The sequence below is a fragment of the Nycticebus coucang genome, chromosome 11 (assembly GCF_027406575.1).
Source record: "Nycticebus coucang isolate mNycCou1 chromosome 11, mNycCou1.pri, whole genome shotgun sequence".
In the NCBI taxonomy this organism is placed as follows: domain Eukaryota; kingdom Metazoa; phylum Chordata; class Mammalia; order Primates; family Lorisidae; genus Nycticebus; species Nycticebus coucang.
This window is the reverse complement of record NC_069790.1, coordinates 48368852-48389141: the sequence shown is the minus strand read 5'-3', so window position 1 is coordinate 48389141 and position 20290 is coordinate 48368852. Positions and strand designations below refer to the sequence as shown.

At 35.9% G+C, this 20290-nt stretch overlaps 1 protein-coding gene and 1 non-coding gene across 2 annotated transcripts in view; one reads left to right on the top strand and one right to left on the bottom strand.

Moving 5' to 3' along the window:
• The window catches only part of THSD7A (thrombospondin type 1 domain containing 7A), a 466447-nt gene that overhangs the window by 199869 nt on the left and 246288 nt on the right, over window positions 1–20290 (bottom strand). Inside the window, exons 3-4 of the mRNA XM_053609606.1 lie at window positions 14677–14925; window positions 13215–13396 (exon numbers count right to left, since the gene is read on the bottom strand). Of these exons, the coding sequence (XP_053465581.1) occupies window positions 13215–13396; window positions 14677–14925 (431 nt within the window). The remainder of the gene's footprint in view (window positions 1–13214; window positions 13397–14676; window positions 14926–20290) is intronic.
• LOC128560629 (small nucleolar RNA SNORA51) lies at window positions 19074–19205 on the top strand. Its single transcript, XR_008373104.1, has one exon. It is a non-coding gene; the product is annotated as a small nucleolar RNA SNORA51 (small nucleolar RNA).

Genomic DNA, 20290 nt, shown 5'->3' with positions numbered 1-20290 from the left:
GTTCTAAATTAGTACTGACTACACGTGGTGTTTGTCCATTCTTTAGATCACTTCACTTAGGATAATTGTCTCCAGTTCCATCCATATTGTTACAAAAGGCATTAAGACATAATTCTTCATGGCTGAGTAGTATTCCACGGTATACACATACCATATTTTGTTAATCCACTCATGAACTAATTGGGCATTTGGGTTTATTCCACATCTTTGCATTGCAAAGTGCGTTGTGATATACATTTGATTACAGGTGTATTTTTGGTACCGTGACCCCTTTTCCTTTCCAGTAGTGGAATTTCTGGATCGAGTGGTAGGTTTGCTTTCAATTATTTGAGGAATCTCCATACTCATAGAGTTGGAGATTTTCCATAGAGGTTGCACTAATTTTCAGTCTCATAATAGTGTATAAGGGTTCCTTTCTCTCTGCATCCACACCAGCAACTATGCTTTTGGGCTTTTTAATAAAAGCTATTCTAACTGGGGTAAGGTGTTAGCTCATTGTTTTAATTTGAATTTCCCTAATGGTTAGTGACGTTAAGCATTTTTCATATGTTCATTAGCCATGTGTCTATCTTCTTTGCAGAAGCTTCTGTTCATGTCTTTTGCTCACTTTTTAAAGGGACTGTTTGATTTCTTTTCTTGCTGATTTGCTTGAGTTCTTTGTGGATTCTGTTATTAGACCTTTATCAGATGTATACACAGCTTGTGAATATTTTCTTGCATTCTGTAGGTGGTCTATTGGTCTGTTGGTTATTTTCTTAGCTATGCAGAAGCTTTTTAATGCAATCAAGTCTCATTTAATTATTTTTGTTGTTGCTGTGATTGCCATTGGGGTCTTCTTCATAAATTCTTTAACTAGGATGATATCTAGAAGAGTTTTTCCAACATTTTCTTCTAGAGCTATGATGGCTTCATGCCTTACATTTAAGCCTTTTATCATCTTGAATTAATTTTGTGAGTGCTGAGAGATATGAGTCCGTTTCATTCTTCATGTGGCTATCTAGTTGCCCAGCACCATTTATTGACTAGAGATCTTTTTTGCAGTGTATACTGTTGTCTGCTTTGCCAAAGGTAAGTTTGTGGGTAATTTTATGTCTAAGTTTTTGGTTCTGTTACATTGGTCTATGTCTCTATTTTTATGTCAATACCATGTTAGTATAGTTTGAAGTCTGGTAATGTGATGTCTCCAGATTTGTTACTTTTGGTTAAGATCACTTTGGCTATCTGGGATCTTTTATGGTTCCAAATAAAACACAGAATTATTTTTTCTAGACCTTTCTTATTTCTGATTGAGCTTGTATCGTTCCATTCTCTTCTAGTAAATTTTATTTCTGATCCTAGAACCAGGCACTGTCACTCTTCTCCTATTGACCAGTTTCTATTGTCTAATGCACACTGTGAATTTCATAATTAATGCAGTCTGTTCCTCTTTACATTGGCTATTACAAGCCCAGAGCCAGAACCTGTGGTCAAGAAACTTACAGAATCTGACTGCCCACATCTTACACATTGTCTGTATTATATTAATTATTGGTTTGGTATCCTCTTTCTCCCAGCATTTTTCCTTAGTCCCACATTCCTCACCCAATCATCTTGAAAGATCACTTTATTTCCTTTCATTGTATTATTTATCTACAACAAAATGAGACATATTAGTATTACAAATCACATTATTGAATGCAGGAGATTTTTTTTTCTAAGTGTGCATAAAGTCAATGCTGCTTGATGAATTCAAGTCACTCTGAAGCCATCAATATAAATTATTTTGCCATAAATAGTATCTACTATGGGGAAATCTACATATTTTTACAGAGGACGACCATTCCATATCTGAAAGACACTGCATACGGTACTAATGCATATTGTTCACATGGAAACAGTGACTGTAATTCTTAAGTAACATCTGTGGGCTTGATTTTCATAGTGCTAAGTCTGAGACAGATGATAGCAGTTAACACCTAGTGACTTGATACAAAACACCAATGGTACTTTTTCAATTGAACCATAAGAAATTGCCAATAATTGACAGTTCCTGACCTATAAAAATAGCAATTTCATGTAGTAGTTCAACATAACAATGGTTCAGATAACTGTAAACAATCCTCAACATTGACCTTATGGAACTGTGTCAGGGAATGAACTTCTTAATTGAGTTGGCTCCTGTAAAGGAGTTACTTTTTGGCTAGTTTCCCTCAATTTTCCTAGGAAGAATACCTCTAGGCCATTTTTATTTGTTTATTTCTGCACAGAGATATCATTAGCTAATATAACATAATGAATTACTGAAGATTTTGATACTGTTGTGGACAGTTACTGTATCCAGTGAATTTACCCTGACATAAATTCGCAGGGTGAGGGAATATCTCTGGGTGGAGTTTAGACTTTGGACTCAAAGTCTGGTGTTGTTATTTATTGTTTCAGTATGTTTGGTAAAATTACTTTTTTTCCTTTTTTAAATTTCAGATTAATATGAGGGTACAAATGATTAGGTTATAATGTTTGCATTTGTTAGGTAAAGTCCCTGTTAAAGTTATGCCTCTCACCCAGGAGGTGTGCCATAGACCCTTACATTGTGCCCGTTAGCTGGGAACACACCAATTCCCTTCTCTCTACCCTCACCTCGCCCTCCCCCAACTTGAATTAAATTTAGTTTTTCTGTCTGTGGGCATGTATGAGACGGTCTGCTGGTTTCATTGAGTACATTGGACACTTGTTTTTCATTTTTGTGATACTTTACTAAGAAGAATGTAATCTAACTGTTACAGAAGATGTAAAGTCTCCATCTGTTTTATGGCTGAATAGCATTTCATGGTATACATATACCACAGTTTTTTAATCCATTCATGGGTTAATGGGCTCTTGATCTGTTTCCACATTTTGGCAATTGTAAATTGAGCTGTGATAAACAATCTAGTACAATTGTTCTTATGGTAAGTAAAACAATTTTTTTTTCCTTCTGGATAGATGCCTAGTAATGGGATTGCAGGATCAAATGGAAGATCTGTTTTGAGTTCTTTGAGGATTCTCCATGCTTCTTTCCAAAGCTGTTTTAGTTTGCCATCCCACCGACAAAATGTATTTTTCTAATTAGTAGAGTATTAATGGGAAAAACACTATAACAAAAGTGTTTACTCTGCTTACCCGCTTGCTATAGATTTTTAGAATACAGTAAGAAATCAATCAATAGCTTTCTTAGTTAAAAACATGTCTTTTTACTTTCATAGCAATTTTGGAATTTCTAATAGAGTAGAAACTTAATTGATCCAAGACTTCTTAGCCAGATCTAGGTGAGGACATGTAAAATAATCTCTCTCTCTCTTTTTTTTTTTTTAACCTTCTTGCAATGGTGAAAGTGTTTTTCAAGTAACCAAACAATCTCAAGTTTATTATGAAGCTTTTCCTTCACAATCTTCTAGCAATTGGTACTACTTGAATTTCCTAAGGATTCTGAGTAAGAGAGGAAGGGAAGCAGTAATAATTCTGTCTCCCATAACTACAGAAGTAAAATTAGTCATCACTCTTTTAACTCTAAAATAATACAGAAAAATCTTTGGAAAAGGTCTCCTTTTCCCAAGAAAAGAGCAATTTCATGTATAATGTAATTACATGACAGGAATTTAACACATATTATAAAGAGACTCCATGGATTATACATCCTCCATTGTTTCTCAAATGACAAGGCCAGTAAACAATTATACTTTTATCGAATATCAAAAGTTTAAAGTGAAATTGCTATTTTAAAAATTCCTGTCTTTTGCTCCATTTAACCAGAAAAGTAAACACATAAACTAAAGCGATTGATAATCCTTTGGCACATAATAAATGCAAGGCCTTGCGGTAGAAAATGTTCCCCATGTACTACATCATTAAGTCTTTGAAGAGGAAAGAAAACAAAGGAGGAAAAGAATGAAGGGAGTGAAGCAGAGAGGTTAACTCACAATGGAATTCTATAAATTAGATGTCCAAAAAGTCAATATCCTCTAAATAACGAGTTTTTGTTGTCTCATTAAAAGACATTTCCAAATGACACAATTAGCAAATGTACCCAGAACTCTGCTAAGAATAATGGGTTGCACTAAAGAAGTATGTTGAAGGGGTTGCTCCCCCCATACCCTTGCTTAGAGGTTTAAAATCTTAAGTTGGAATCAAAGAGCAAATCGTATAATTTATTAGACAAGGGCTATAAGTTTGGAATGAAAGAAGATCTTAAGGTCTTAGAGTTAGTAAAATGTTATGTAAAATAGAAGGAGATATCTGGCTAGTTGAGACAATGATTGGTGTCATTTCAAGGCAGAAAATGGAAGAACAGCAAGAGAACAGAGATGTGACTCTGTTGATCCCCATAAACAGGTGATCCTCAGCTTAGAGACAGTTCTTGTCCATCTACAAATACAACATAGCTTCTGACACTGGGAGCATGTAGCTTTGCTGAATATAGAAAATGTAAAATTATAAGGAGGCATGTGAAATGACACAATTACAAGAATACAGAATACTACTTTGAATTCTTCAATGGCATTTAATGTGAATTTTTTTCTTATTAGTTCACTCAGTTATTAGAGGCATTTTTAGTGGATTCCAGACTAATAATACCATGACATGGATTCTTGTATTTTGAGTATATTTTGGTGTGCAATAAATGGTGAAACCTTTCCAAGATGAATCTGTTGTTACTGCTTCTTTTTCCCATTGCTATTCTCCCTGGTTTAATTCCCTTTTTATTGCCCATTGCTTTTAGAAGGAATAAATATTAATGAGTTCTACCATGCAGTTTGTACTCCTCTGTTAACACTAGAAAGAGTAGCTACTCCCTACTGAGCAATCATCAGTAAGGCAGGGAACAGCCAGCCACAGACACAAACCATTTCTTTTATATCTTTAGATAGCAGGAGTGTGCCTCTGAAAAAATACTATTCGTTCACCAGTGCACATCCCTGAGTGCTCGTTTCAAAATTCCTCCTGGTGCTGTAATTCATCTACAACAGACTGGATGAAATAAGTGCTTACGGGTGACAAAAAGCACACATACTACAGTCACTTGATAGTGGCAGGTTAGGTGACATTTTATCCATCATCTTTCTTTCATTAATGGAAGGTCCTCTGCTAACACCCATCTCAGGTTCCAGGTATGAAGTAAGTTGAAACAATATCTGAAAGAATGCTGGGCACTCTTCCTCCCCAATTTCCTAGCTAGGTATAGTGGGTTTATAGAGATTTATAGCTCAGAGACCTAAAACTGGGGCTCAGAGGGCACATACAAGACAAAAACTAGAACTGAAAGTTGCACTTCACTTATGAAAATATTCAGTGACTTTTTCTAGTCACCCCATTCTCCCCAGTTTTACCTTTAGAAAGACGGGGAAATGAGGCCTTTCAGGACACACATCACCTGTGTTTGTCTCTCATTGTAAAGTAGCAATTCTTTAATTGCTACTATTTTGCTATCTTTAATTGCTACTATATTGCTATCTTTTATTGCTACTATTTTGGCTTTAATAGAAGCCAAAAATCTATGTTAAAAAAGGGGAAGATTTCTGGAGAAGCCCGTGAGACTTAAGGTTTGGAGCCTCTTACATGAACAGACCCCTTTCTGTGGTCCCGGCAGAGAACTGAGTGAGTGATTTCATGTTTGGAATTTTGCACATTGGTTCTGCTTTATAATAATTTGAGTTCCCTAAGTTGCGTAAGATTTGGGGATCAAGAAAACCTGGAATCCCCTCCTTTCATACCAGTCTCTCTCAAACCTTTGGAAGGAGCCTTGAAAAGACTCTCATGAGCTTTATAGTAGAATCAACTCCCTATTATAGTCAGTGATAACACTTACAAGAAATAGATCCCTGCACCCACTGTAGACCTACAGAGTCACAACCCTAGGGGGTAACTACAGGAATTTTTGTGTTTTCTTAAAGCATCCAGGTGATCCTTAAACCACATTTTGAAGATATGTCCTTTAGCAAGAAATGATCTACCTGAAGAATAAGTAAGGGTGAAGGTGCTGAAGGAAGGAGCATTGTGCAGTGCAATCTCAGAGCTTAATTAGAGAGCTCCAAACAGACATTGCTGTAGAAATCTACCTTCGTGAGCCTTGTGAAGGGTCGGCCTGAATTCCAAGCAAACAAACTGTAATTACAGGGCTAACAGCAGAGATCACGTCTGCTTTTAAAAAATTCCATCTTTAACATTTAAATCAGTGAGGTAACCTAACAGTTGTTTAACAAGAATTTGTTGAGTGATTGAAAGAACAAGTGAGATATCTAAACTTACGATACTTCCTCAACCAGATTGTCATTGATGTGCAGAAGAGAAATACTTGGAAGAACAGACACAGAATGAGTTTTTCATTAAATACTTGATTCTAACCCGGAGTTCCCAATAAGCGTTAATTCTTTGAAGCAACCAAATCATACAATGCCTTAATAAATACGATTAACATTGTCATTATCATTTCATCATTGTTATTATTACTACTATTTTCTTTTCCAGTGGGCATTTGGGACTTCAGTGTAGGTGTCTATAGGTAGTCATTGTATTTTGTGTTACTGGAGATAGTCCATTATTTCTATATTATTAGTATCTTACTGTAGTATCAACTTGGCAACATTGATACTTTTATTGAGTTTGATCTTTGAAAAGATTATCTTTCACTCTAAAAATATTGAAGAAAATTCTGGGCATTTTTGATTATCCAAGAAAATTTTCTATCAAATGCCATTTAATTGAGGCAGGCATTAACTCTCCTAAATATTTTTGGCATTGTACACAAATATAATAGAAGTTACCCTCATGTTATTTTCTTGATAAAATACAATTTTCAGCTGTGCTTTGTACATAAACATGGCACTATTGAGTGGAAAGCACAGTGTGTGATCTGCTAGTCTGTGTATGTAATTGCCAGCAGTGGTGGATGTTTGGAGTAAATAATCCACACTCCAAGTTTGTTGACTGCAAACATTTGTGATATAGTTGGTTGCTATAAATACAGCTTGTAACTAAAATCATTTTCAGTAATCACCTTAGACTCTGACATTTTAAAGCTTTATTCCTAATCCTCATTTAGTATTAGACCATGTATGTAAGGAAAAAATAAGTAATGTTTTTCTCTTCCTAGTATGTCTATTCATTTAGTGAATTGAGACCTCAGTTTTGCCCCCAAAAGCAATTAAAACTATATTGCATCCACCATGTCTAGCTGTTTTGCAGAGGATGATTTTCAGGCCCTCTGGTCTGATACATTTCTGGAATAGGAACAAAGGAGTCATCTATAAAGAGGTATGTTCAGACAAAGTTAAGTAATAGGCAATGCAAAATGAGGCCAAGCGGAAAAGAAAACCAGTTTTACTTATTTCTGGATGGAGTTGCTTAAGTAGCCATAAGATGAAAATTCAAAACACTTCTACTCACGTACTATAATTGGAACAGAGACAAAATTATGGTACATAAAAATGTTTTCTGAAGTGAGTAAATGGGAACAAAGTGCATGAATCTTGACTCTTGTCACTTGATCTAACAACTTAATCATATGTGCTCTATTTACATTCGGAGGTGTGGATAATTCTTTATTCAGTGGTGAGGGGCAGGGTGAGTGTGAATATGGTTCTTCCTGAAATAGAGAATTGTTGAAAAGAGGTGGGTATATTCAAAGAATTCAAGAGATAATTTTCAGACAAATTAAAAGAAAATTGTATCATTATACAAAAAGTACAGTAAATAAGTCAGACAACAAATGTATATTAAGGTACGTAAGGATTGCTTTCATGTTTAGCTCACTTCTGAGCTGCCTTATTATATTTTTCTTTGATTGCCTTTTCGGTTGAGCTTCCTGAAATCTCATCTGCAAGCTCTTCCTCCGATAAAAATTCTAAGTTACCTCTAGGTAGACCACTAACTACCTTAATCTAATTCCCAGCATGTGAGTTTTTATTGGATTTATCTTCATGGCTAAAACCTCTTGGTATCTCCCTTTCCATTTTATAATCCACTGATCACAGCAAAATTTCAGAAGATAACAGCTCTTCTCTCCCATAAGACACCCACTGAACTAACTTCCAAGGGAATATCTGATTCCTCAGGTGAATTCTTTTGCTTTAATTATTCTACACAGTCCCTTCTCACTTAACATCATCAATAGGTTCTTGGAAACTTTGATGTTAAGCAAAACAAGGTATTATGAAACCAATTTCATCATTGGCTAATTGATATAAACCAAAGTTAAGTTCTTATGGCATATTTATGTTCATAAAACATCACCAAACTTCTCAATAAAGACCAAAACACCTCTAATGTTAAATATTAAAACAAATATGAGCTACACATACATTTAGGAAAAGATCTATAGTTAAGGGTCACAGGGTCTCTCTGGGCAGCTCATGGGGCAGGGATGGAACCCACCCTGGACAGGAAGCCATCTGATCACAAGATGATCTCAACACAAATCTCCACTCACTCAGATGGGGGTACTGTAACATCTAATTCACCTAACAAGCACCGTTTGGGGGTGGAAGGAAACCAGAGTACTTGGAGAAAATCCATGCAGACACACGTGTGCGTGTGTACACAAACACAGTGGGCCCAGTAAGAATCAATTTTTTCCCCATCAACACTCTAATGAAACAGTGTTGAATAAAATGACATTATGTGAAGACCTGCTGTAATTATATTACAGTGCCATTTACATCTCACCATTATCTATAGAGCACTATGTTTCCAGATTGCAGCCACTGTGTGTTTTAGCTTCTTTTCCATTTACCACATTAAGATTAGCTAAGCACAAAGGGATGTGCTTGGAAATATGGCAAACTATGAAAAGTGTTCATACCTACATTAATGTCTTTCAACAAGTGTTCATAACCAAAATTTATATATCTGTTTGTATAATTATGAAATCCTAGTAAAAGTTTTACAGGTAAGCAAATTTAAAAATCCTTATTTAAAGGATTAAGTTTTACAGGTAAGCAAATTTAAAAATCCTTATCCTGTAATTTACATCTGTATAATGTTATTATAAAAAGTAAAAAGAAACAAGAAATCATTTATATTAAAAGGTACATCTTCAATATATTTCTAGGAAAATAGAAAATAAAAGTTAACTGGGTTCTGTCACAGACGGTTTAAGGATCGCATCAGGGAACCTATGGAGAATCTCTTGGGTATCAGAGACCCATGACTCTCTGATACATACTTCTGATGGCAATATCACATAAAATATTCTCACCTACCTGTTATTTCAAAAGTGATCGATAGGAAAGGTGCAGCACTAGACTTCGACGTACTCTGATATTTACTTTCTGAAATAACAGGGAAAAAGGCACCATAAGCATAGCCTTTCTTTTTTTCCTTTTCAAAAAAACTTTGAAGTGGGTTTATTTGTGGAAACTGTAGATAAAAGACTGCAGTAATAAACAATGTGCATTTAATTTAGGAATAGTATGACTATTCTGTTTTCTCCTGAACATAGGAAAACTGAGTTGGATATATACACACACATGTTTTTATATGTATATAAAAACACTCACAGTTCAATCATCCTTCTCTCCACCTATCTTTCCATTAATCCTCCACTTCTTTCTGGCATATCTCATTATATGCCATCATACAGGCTCATTACCTAGGATGACTTTCTTAATAACCTCCCACTCCACAAACTCTGTCCAGATTTTGGTGTGGCTTTTTGGTTTATTTTCTGTAGAGGAATGCTTTTGTTTACATTTTCTATAAGTCACTGTTAGCTTCATGGTGCCTTATAACCGATTTCTCTCATTTAAAAACATGTTCAATTTGTACCAAACATAAGAATTTCTTGACTTACTGTAGCTAAAATCTACTTTTATTTCAACTCCAGCTCTTAAAAAAAAAAAAAGAGTTTATTTCCATGCATTCAATGATCAGCAATATTTTCATCAGCTTTCTAGAATGCGTACAGCTAATCTTCCCCATGGGCAAGGCCTGTTTCTGTTACACTCTGGTAAGGGTAGATTTCATGCCAGCATAAGCTGGATATTCTTCACAGCCTACTGGAATTCTGCTCAGCTGGCTGAACAGAAATAGTCAAGGGTTTTACTTCTAACTCTTCTCAGCAGGAAATGTGTCAAGCCTTTCTTCTAAAGTGGAAATTTTGCTCACCAGTATACTGTGGGGGAAAAGTTGTCATAATTAGGAGTATTACCCATAGCTAGCAGCAGTGTATGAATAAAATATAAACTCTCTCTAATATCAAGTAGATATATATTTTTTATTGTCCATAGACGCTATCACCAACTTAACCAACATCTGATCATATAGTTCAACTGACACAAATAACATAATGATATTTGGATTTTATACCAAATGCATTGCACTTTAAAGGTATATATTTTGATTTTCCAGAACTTAAATATAATACCTCCAAGGTTGAGATTTTTTTCTGGCCAGTACGGTAAGAGTCAGTTAACAGTAGTGAACACAGCAGTGAATGATGTGATGAATGTCTCCTTGCCTTTATGCCCAGAAAGTGGTCATTACCATTCCTCTGTATAATATGATGTGCCAAAGTATTAAAAGAACTTTATGTGAATGTCACATCTTTTGCTTTCAGTGCTTTTGTATAAAAAAATTTTATTTTTGACTGAAAATATTTTATTTGAATAAAGTGTTTTTAAAATTTTGGGTATGTGTAAAAACAAATCATCTATAGAACGGATAATGTGAATCCGCCTGAAAAACAGTGTAGACTTACTCTCCTAATTAAGTAAAAAATGAATTAGTCTTAAGGCAGGTTGTTGATGATGACACAGTCAAGGTTTCTTGAAATTAGTCTTACTAGGATTAGTCAGCAGGTTGTTCTGAGTGGTTTCTGTCTATAAGGTAAGCCTTCATTCTTCCATATTTGGTAAATGAGGGTAGACTGTGAACAATCTTCACCGCTCACAGTCTAATAGTTCTCCTTTCACACGTATTTATAGCCTTTATATGTCACCCCTGGGATGCTGGTGTACTGGGTATGTTTCCAAATGAGAAATGTTAAGTATTCCTGGGAGAAATTATACATAGTCTAAATTCTGCTGAATAAAAGCTGTAACTGTTAGGGAGAATCACTGGTTTGCAAAGATTATAAGAGGCTTGTTAGTATTCTTGGCATTTCATAGGAAAGAACACAATCCCCAAGTTATTCATGTTACATATTTACATTATACATATTAATTTTAGGCGAATTAATTACTTCTACATCTATTGACCTTTGCTTTGGCATTTGCTTTAGTCCAACAAATATAACTTAATGGTGATATTCTTTCTGTTTTCTTTTCTTTCTGTGACTTTATTTTTGGTATCTGCAGTGATTTGGCAAAGGTAGGGTAGACTCTAAAAAAAATAGTTCAAAAAATATCCAATTGTAATTCAGAATTCTGAAGGCTGTTTTGAAAGTAATAACCTACAGGACATAATTGACATTCAGAAACTAAAACTTGATCTACCTCTAGTAATGAAATTATACTACTCTGAAAGTACTGCGGCAATAAATCTACTTAAGAGTGTTAAAATGCAGACATTAAAGTGGCCAAGAAAATATTAATGTACTAACATTACGGTTTTATGCTACTTCCTTATAACTTGAAGATACATTAGTAGTAAAATGCATCCCTAGGCTAGATTCCTAAATGAGTTGACATACTATGCAAAGTTAGTGTGTATGAAACAATTAAATTTTGGAAGTTGCAGATGCAAAACTAGATAAAAACTAATGTTTATCTTCCACAAATCCCTGGTTGCCAGTGTCACTCCTTTTGGGGAGGAACAGAAAAGACATCTCTTATTTCAGTGATCAGAATGTTAATTTCTCCTGGTTAGTTTCTATGCTTTCCATCATTCTTGCTCATATCCCCTCCCTGAATATCTCCTTTATTTGGTCTTTTGTTTCCTGGGATAAAATGGGAGCTTCATCCTTATTCTTTTCCTTATCTAACCAAAATATTTTCTAGGCAGTACTAGCCTGTCCTACCCTACTCTACCCTATCCTATCCCACCCTGCCCTATCCACAACTTACCAAAGACAACAAGCTCATCTTAATTGGCAGATTTGTCCTTCATGTTTGCTCTTCTTTAGTGTTCTGCAGAGTACACATTGTTCCCTCAGCCTGAAATAAACTCCCTCTTGCATTTTTGACCAACTTATCTGCAAGAAGTGTACCCACCATCACTCAGCTCAAGTCCCACCTCCTCTGTGAAGTGCTCTGCTTCTAGGATCCTCCTACAGTCACTCTCAGTCACACTCAGAGGTACAGCATAGCATGTTTTATTACTTATTGGTTTACTTATGTGTCCTGATGATGACTTTGGGGAGTTCCACAACATGAAATCTGTATTGTTATTTCTATCCTCACTATCTTACATAATTTGTAGAACTCTGTTGGCAGCCAACTGATACAGGTTGAATGGACTAGTGACCCTTCAGATAAAAGAATTAGAAGGACTACTTATAGCACTGCTTAAAAATGGCCATATTTGTGAGGATTTTAGAGCTACTAATTTAACATAAACTTGATAGAATAATGAAAAGAATTTTAGAGTAATATTGATATAAAATAACATATATTTTTAGCCATAGCCATATTGGATTAACTTATTCTTTAGAACACTTACTATACCTGGCCCAAAACTGAGATTAAAAAAAAAAATCCAAGATATGTCAATCAAATAATTAAAGAGTTCAAAAGAAAAATGATACCTTTGGGTTAAAGATTTCTATTTCTGTGGTTTTTATTCTGTATTTACTTCTTTTAAGTTCAAATTAAAAATATTATTTAATATCACAATTAACTTATTTTTAGCCACATTTTATCAAAATGAGATTTTTTATAACAAGCAGGTATAACTTCTTATATAAAGAAAATTTTAGACTGCAGAACATATAAGCGTACTACACATGTGTACTTACAACAGGATCTTTATTCTGGTTTTACAATTAATTACTCCTGCTAGATTTTGGTGCAGAGGTTAATTCAGGAAGAATTTAAGTAAAAAAGTATAAAAAGAGACACATCAGTCAATCAGAACTGACCAAAGATGGAGTTGCATTAATTTTTTTTAACTCCGTAACACGGATTACTGTTTACTCTAATGAACACCAACTGTGATGCAGACTGAAACATGGCTCCCTGTGCCCCAGCTGGCTATGTATATATTCTCCAGAGCAATCACATGCTGGGTCCCTCTCAGTGAGTTCTTGAGAAGAAAGCTCTGTTTACCTTCTCTGCCCTTGTGGGCATTTAAGTGGGAGAGGAGGTTTTCGTTGGCCTGGACACAGTAGGCTTCTCGGGTCTGGATGCCTCCTCCGCAGAGGGCCGTCTGGTTGCCACGCCTCTTGTCCTGCTGACTGAGCAAGGGGTCCACACGGCACTCTGTCCACTCCGTAGTTCTCCAGCCATACCTGGATAAAGAAAATGCCCATGACGACAACCATATTTTATTGAATACAACTTTTCTCCACTCTGCTTATGAATTCATCTAAAAGCCATTTTCCTCTAGAATGCATTGTAGACATCTATGATGCAAATTCAGTTTCAATCCTTTCTCCATTATGCTCAGCAGTGCTCCATGTAGAGAGGGGTTAAATTTAGGGTGATCCTGTTTTAATTGCAACTACTGGAAGTTACTTATAAATATTTTATGAAAAGAGAGCAGAATGCTGAAAACATGAAATTTTATGTTCAATTAAGCTGAACCCAGACTTGCCCTTTCTTGATGCTTACAAACAAAGGCGAATGGAATCCAAGAATGGATTCGATGGATGACGATGAATGTTAACCTTTGTTTTGCCCCTTAAGTAAAATGAATGAAAATTGCTTACTCATACTGAAGCAAAATTATAATTGTGTGTTAGCATTTAAAAATGTAACAGGACAATTCAGAGTTTTCTCTTTATTGTCAAGAATAAATTTTTTTTTCTCTGTAGCGTGGAGGATCGCTGATGAGTGCTGATGAATGCTGCAGAGAGCTAACGTTTCTATCTAATCAGTGGAGCCTGGGAAAGACGATCTATGATGCTCAATTAAAGCTCCTATCAAGATGCTGATGTGAAAGAAAGGTTGGGGGATTGTCAGTCCAACATGTGCTTGGAAGAGATAGCCAGGGACCATTCCCCGATGCCACTACAGATAGGACGTGATGGTATTACTCCACGACAAGGAAAATGGATTTCTAAAAGTACAAAGAAAATGGCACACGTAGCACTTTGTGTCACTTTAACTTGGATGAGCAGGCCACCTAGGTACAAACGGAGGTGCTAGTGTTCATCTCAATCAGAAGAGCCAAAAAGATGAAATGAGGCCTCAGATGTCTGATCTAGATTACAGAGACATATATGGCCTGCAAAGCTGCATGTATTAACTGTCTGCCCCTTGGCAGAAAATGATTGCCAGTTACGTATTAGAGAAAACACACAAACACAGAATTGCTGCCAAAAATCAAGCCTTCATGGAGATTTGGAAATACAACTTCTTAAAGATGCTTTTGTTCTGTAAAACCATCAGGTATGTACGTGTGTGTGCCTCTGTGTGTGTGTGTGTTTTAGAATAGTGCTTGTAAAGAAATATTTTACTTTCTACTTAGAATGTATAAAAATCATTTCTCAACAGACTGTTCAGCTGAAATTAAACAGCTGAACAAAAGAAATCTGGGCAGACTCTGCACCTTTCTTTATTTACTCACGTGGCACAGGGGGCAGCTCCATCTCCTTGAGACAAACAGGGTTCTTTTTCCTCAAGGTCGGGGCACTCCTTTTCATCACCAATCGGAAACTGCCTGACGGTGCGAGTCCTCCCCCGCGTGCCGGCAGGGGACGCCGCATCGTGGCACATTTTCGAGCAGGGGCTCCATTCCGACCATTCGGAAACCTGGCACTCCTTGGTGATCACACAGGATTGGAAGGTCAACGGCAGCTTGTCTTGCTGGCAAAAGCTGCAAAAAAGCATCCATGTTGTCATTACAGACTCACAGTTTGAAGTTTGTCTTGTTCACTCCAGAGTGAAATTAGCATGCATTTCTATTTTTACTTGGGGGTGTGATTCCTCGTTCATTGAAGATATATCAGCGTTTATGATGTGGAAAAGTAGTTAGACTCAAAACTAACATTGCATTTCCTCCTTTTCTCTAAGAGTTGTTAAACCCTCTATAGGAAAGAGAAAATAAAGGGGATTAAGCAAAATTAGCTGAAGCTACATTTACCATATTGTTCATTTTACTCATTCCAGATTTGTTTGAATTTAGAAAATGAGAAACCAAGAACTGTTAACATATGCTATTTTACATTCTGTTTAGTGATGTAAATAAACATGCCCAGATAACTTAACGCGATGTTGTTTTGAGCAGAAAACGTAATTTAATACGTGCCTTTAGCATTATTTTTAATATCACTTGGAACTTTAGATGTGACTACAATTATAATGTATACTTATTCAAACAAACACATCCACTCTTCCATTTATAATTTAACGCACTACATACACGTGGGTATCCTAATTAAATTCATCATAGATATTAGAAATATACATTTACCCAAATGTTGTAGAGATATCCTCTAAATATATGTCTAATGTTTATTTTATCAGTAAAGCTTTTACATTCAAACTCTCTCCATTCCTACTTGAATTAGAGGAATGCTGTGTTCTAAATTGTAATATCTATGTGTGAAGATGAAAATGATGTATAGACATCAAGGACTAAGGGCATATACACTCTGAGGAGTTTTCCTGGAATTTGATGGACTTGTGTTGATTCTTAGCTGAATTCTTGGCCATTCTCCACAATCAACAGTGCGTATTTACAAGGCAGCTCTCACCATGAAGAGCCGTCTGGTCCAATGAGCGAATGCCCTGATAATTCTGTCTCATCACTCAGGTGCTCTGTATAACTGAAGTAATCAACCATAGAGAGACACTGGTCCTTTTTAATGTAACAACTCACATTCAATTTTCTTAATCCTACTGGCATGTGCACGGAAATAGCATTCCTAGGGACAATTACAGCTCAAAGCCTCCCAGGCAATTTGTCTGAGCTGTGAGAAGTTGAGGAAGAAAACCACCTGAGACTGGTGGTAAAAGGGCCCTGTGAGTCGACTCTGTTGCTCTGCAACAACAGAGAGAAGCAATTTCTGCTCAAACGTATTGACATACTATCCAACGAGCAAAACTTTCTCTGTGATGAACAACTTCTCACTCTTATGAGTTTATCCATAAAAATCACGCAAAATAATGACCAAATGATGCCTTCAGCAACTCTGCTTACCAAATTCTAAATATTTCATTTCCTTTAGATATATTTCTTATCCTTCCTGATATTATTTTCATTATATTAATATAATATATCTAAATATTATGCACAATCTATTATACCCATATTATCCTTCTTCTAATGCTTATTAAGTTTATTTTCTATGTACAGGCAAAAGTTTAACAATCCCTTTCAACTTTTTATAGAGAATGCGACCAATTGAATGCCTCTAATTAGTTACCCTGATGAAAGTTGTAATGTCAACTATGTGACTAGGTCATATGATTTATGTTAAAATTATCCCTTCAGATAAATTATACCTGCACTGGGGAAATGGTAAATTTCTGCTAAGCAGCTATAGCTTTGGGCTTCCCTCCATCTATCAACTCCTGGCACATGACTTGTCCCTTGTGGTGACCTTGGAGGCTAGGACTATCTGACCAAGAGGTCTTAGCTCATGTGGGAAACAAAACTTTTAAACCAGGGAAGCTCCTAGACCTATCTGATGTAGACTTCATCTTCTCACATCTGTGCTGCACTGTGAGCATTATCTAGGAGAACTCTCACCAGATAAGGAATGTCTGATACAACAGTAACAAGTTCTGGTTCCTGTTCTATATCCTTCTAAGCAGACAGATGCCAAGTATTGAATATTTGGTAGAGCCTAAGTTTAAAACTTAGTGCCTTGTTTAATACTCTGAGTAATCTTTTTATGTGGGCATCACTATTAGTTTTACTTCATAAGGATACAGCCTCTCAGAGAATAGGAAACATGGAAAAGATCATATAGCAGCTAAGTAGTTCCCTGGAATTTGAACTTGGATTTTCTGAAACCAGAGCCCATCTTCTTAACCACTCCCTCTGCCCTTCTCACTTCTAAACTAGCTATAACTCTCAGTTCCTTAGAGCAGCTACTTTCACTGAAGCCAGCACCAAATACACTGTGAATTACTGATGCATTGTGAGTCAGCTAGTATCACTATTTCATAGACCCCGGATTTGTATCATCTGTACACTCCACAAATTTACTGTTTCTCCTACTTAATAAATATGGAAAAGCCAAAGCAAGTACGTGTTCCTAGTGAGTGTTAACAATTTTCAACACAGGTCCCAAATATGAGAAATTAGTAGCACAGACACAAGAACAATATTAAATTATATGGTTATATGGTTTTTAATATATGCCTGTGTATATGTATATGTATATGTATACATGTACATACATACGGTTTATCTTTCCTATAACTTTCCAATGCCCCAAGCCTTTTAACAAATATGCATCAACTCTACTTAGTTCTGAGTTTCAGAACACACAAAAAAAAGATTACAGCAATTAACTTGGGAGCACGAAATTCTTATAGAGGAGGCACAGTAAGGTACCTAAAGTAATAGATAACTACAGTGAATTTTATAATACATATTAGCATTTGTTAGGTTCAGATGAAGGTAATTACTAGAGCTATGACATAAAATAGATTTTTGTTGTTTGGTTGTTGTGGGGTGAGGGTGAACAGGTTTGTCCTCGGCCTCAAAGAGTTTGGGTTGAGTAATAGAAATATGAATGGAAATTAAAGGGCTAGCTCAGATCCCAGCTTGTTATACAGTCTAGAATAAGACTTTCTATGTGTAGGAATACCATCAAAAGATTTGGAGTAAGAAGATGATGATATTTGTATTTTACATAGATTCTGATGGTGAGGTGGGAGAACAGGTTATTAGAGTAGAAGATGAAATACAAGAAGCCTTTTAGGTTTTTGATAACAACATTAATATGTATACATAAAGACATATTAAGTGTTAACTATGTGCTAGACGCTTTACTAATCTCTACATGTTTAAAAGTTATGGGATTATTTAAACCACAGAACAATTTTATGAAGTAGGCATTACTGCTATGTCAACTTTACAGATAAGGAAGTTGGCACAGAGAGGTTTGGAAATTTCCCCAAACTCTTCCTTAGGACGTGCACCAGCTCAGAGAAGTATGGGGGTGAACATGGGCTTATCTATTATTGAAATTTCCACAAGAAACTGTACTGCACTGAGGTTTATCTGTAACATCTCACGTGATCCTCAAAGCTACTTGGTAAGGCAGAGATCCATTCTATCTATTCATTTATTTATTTTTAATATTTCTTTTCAGGAATTCTCTAAACATACCCTTTTTTAAAAAAAACATTTTTAAATCATTAAAGCTTCCTTTAATGTCACATTCTACATATATATATATATATATATATGTGCCTTTTTCCAGCTTTATTGAAGCATGATTTTATAGACAAAGAAGTGGAATCTAAATTTCTCCTCCAAGTCATACAGCTAGAAAGTAGCAGTTCTGGGATTTAGTTTATGCAGGTATCAACAAAGGCAGTAGTGGTGGAAACAAAATATAAACTATAAGAAAAAAAGGGGGCATCAAGGCATACAGGAAAGTCTCAGGATGCAAAATCCATGTCCACAGTCAGCAGCCTTCACGCACACCAATAACAGCCAAGCGGAATCAGATGAAAGGCACTCTTCGCAGCAGCTTCAAAGAAAGTGAAATACCTGGGAATATACCTAACAAAGGACGTAAAGAATCTCTGTAGAGAGAAATACCTGACACTGAGAAAAGAAATAGCAGAAGATATTAACAAATGAAAGAACACACCATGCTCATGGCTAGAAAGAATCAACATTGTTAAAATGTCCACACTAACCAAAGTGATCTATAGATTCGAGGCAATCCCCATCAAAGCACCAACGTCATATTTTGAAAAATTTGAAAAAATAATATTGTGTTTCATATGGAACCAGAAATAAAAACCTGAATAGCCAATACAATTCTTTTTTTTTTTTAATTTATTTTTTTCATTGTTTTTATTGTTTGGGATTCATTGAGAATACAAAGAATTAAGTTACACTCCTACCCTATGTACACCCCAGCCCAGGCCCCATGCCTGGTCTGTATTGTGAATGGGGGAACATGGAAAAAAAAAAAAATAGAATTAAGTTACACTGATTGCATATGTTAGATAAAGTCCCTCTTATAATTGTGTCCCACTTCCAAGAGGCGTGCCATACACTGTGATCCGCCCAGTCTCCTCACTCGTCCCCTCTTTCCACTTGCTCATTCCCCTACCCCCTACCCCCTGTATTAGCTCCTCTGCTGCCTTCATAGTGGAATAGAGTGCATTGGATTCTTGCTTCTCCATTCTTGTGATGCTTCACTGAGAAGAATGTGTTCCACCTTCATCCAGGTTAATACAAAAGATGTAAAGTCTCCATCTTTTTTAGTGGCGTGGATGTGGGGAGAAGGGAACACTTTATACTGCTGGGGGGACTAAAAACTAATGCAACATTTTTGAATGTAAATTTGGAGAATCCTCAAAGATCTCAAATTAGACTTCCCATTTGATCCTATAATCCCATTACTAGGCATCTACCCAGAAGGAAAAAAAAAATCCTTTTATCATGAGGATATTTGCATTAGACTGTTTATTGCAGATTAATTTACAATCACCAAAATGTGAAAAGAGTGTAAATTCTCACCAACCCAGGAAAGGATTAACAAGCTGTGGTATATGTATACCATGGAATACTATTTATATCTCAGTAAAGAATTAAATAACCTAGTAGTTTCTAGCTTTGGCAATCTGGTAAGCAGCACTGCAAATCTCTGAAATGGACAACACAGAATGAGAAGCAAATTTCTGGTAATTCATCAGTGAGTTCAAAATTAACATCTTGATTTTATATGGATATATCCAGGACATAATCCAGTAAGCAGAAATATCCAGTAGATAGATGCAGAATTAAGGGACAGGATTTAGTTGAAAGCTCTGGAGGCAAACATACCTTAGAAATCATGAGCATGTACAAACTCAAAGCCAAGGTTACAGGAGCAGAGGCTGCAGGTTCATCTTAGGCCTGCATCCTTCACTCCTGGCATTACAGTGGCCCTTGGTGGGACTCTGAGCACTGTGATGTTTATTACTTTCCTTTGTGATTGTTGCTGAGACTAAATTGAGTTACCAGATCATCTGTGATTATAAAGTTATTCAGTTTCCATATC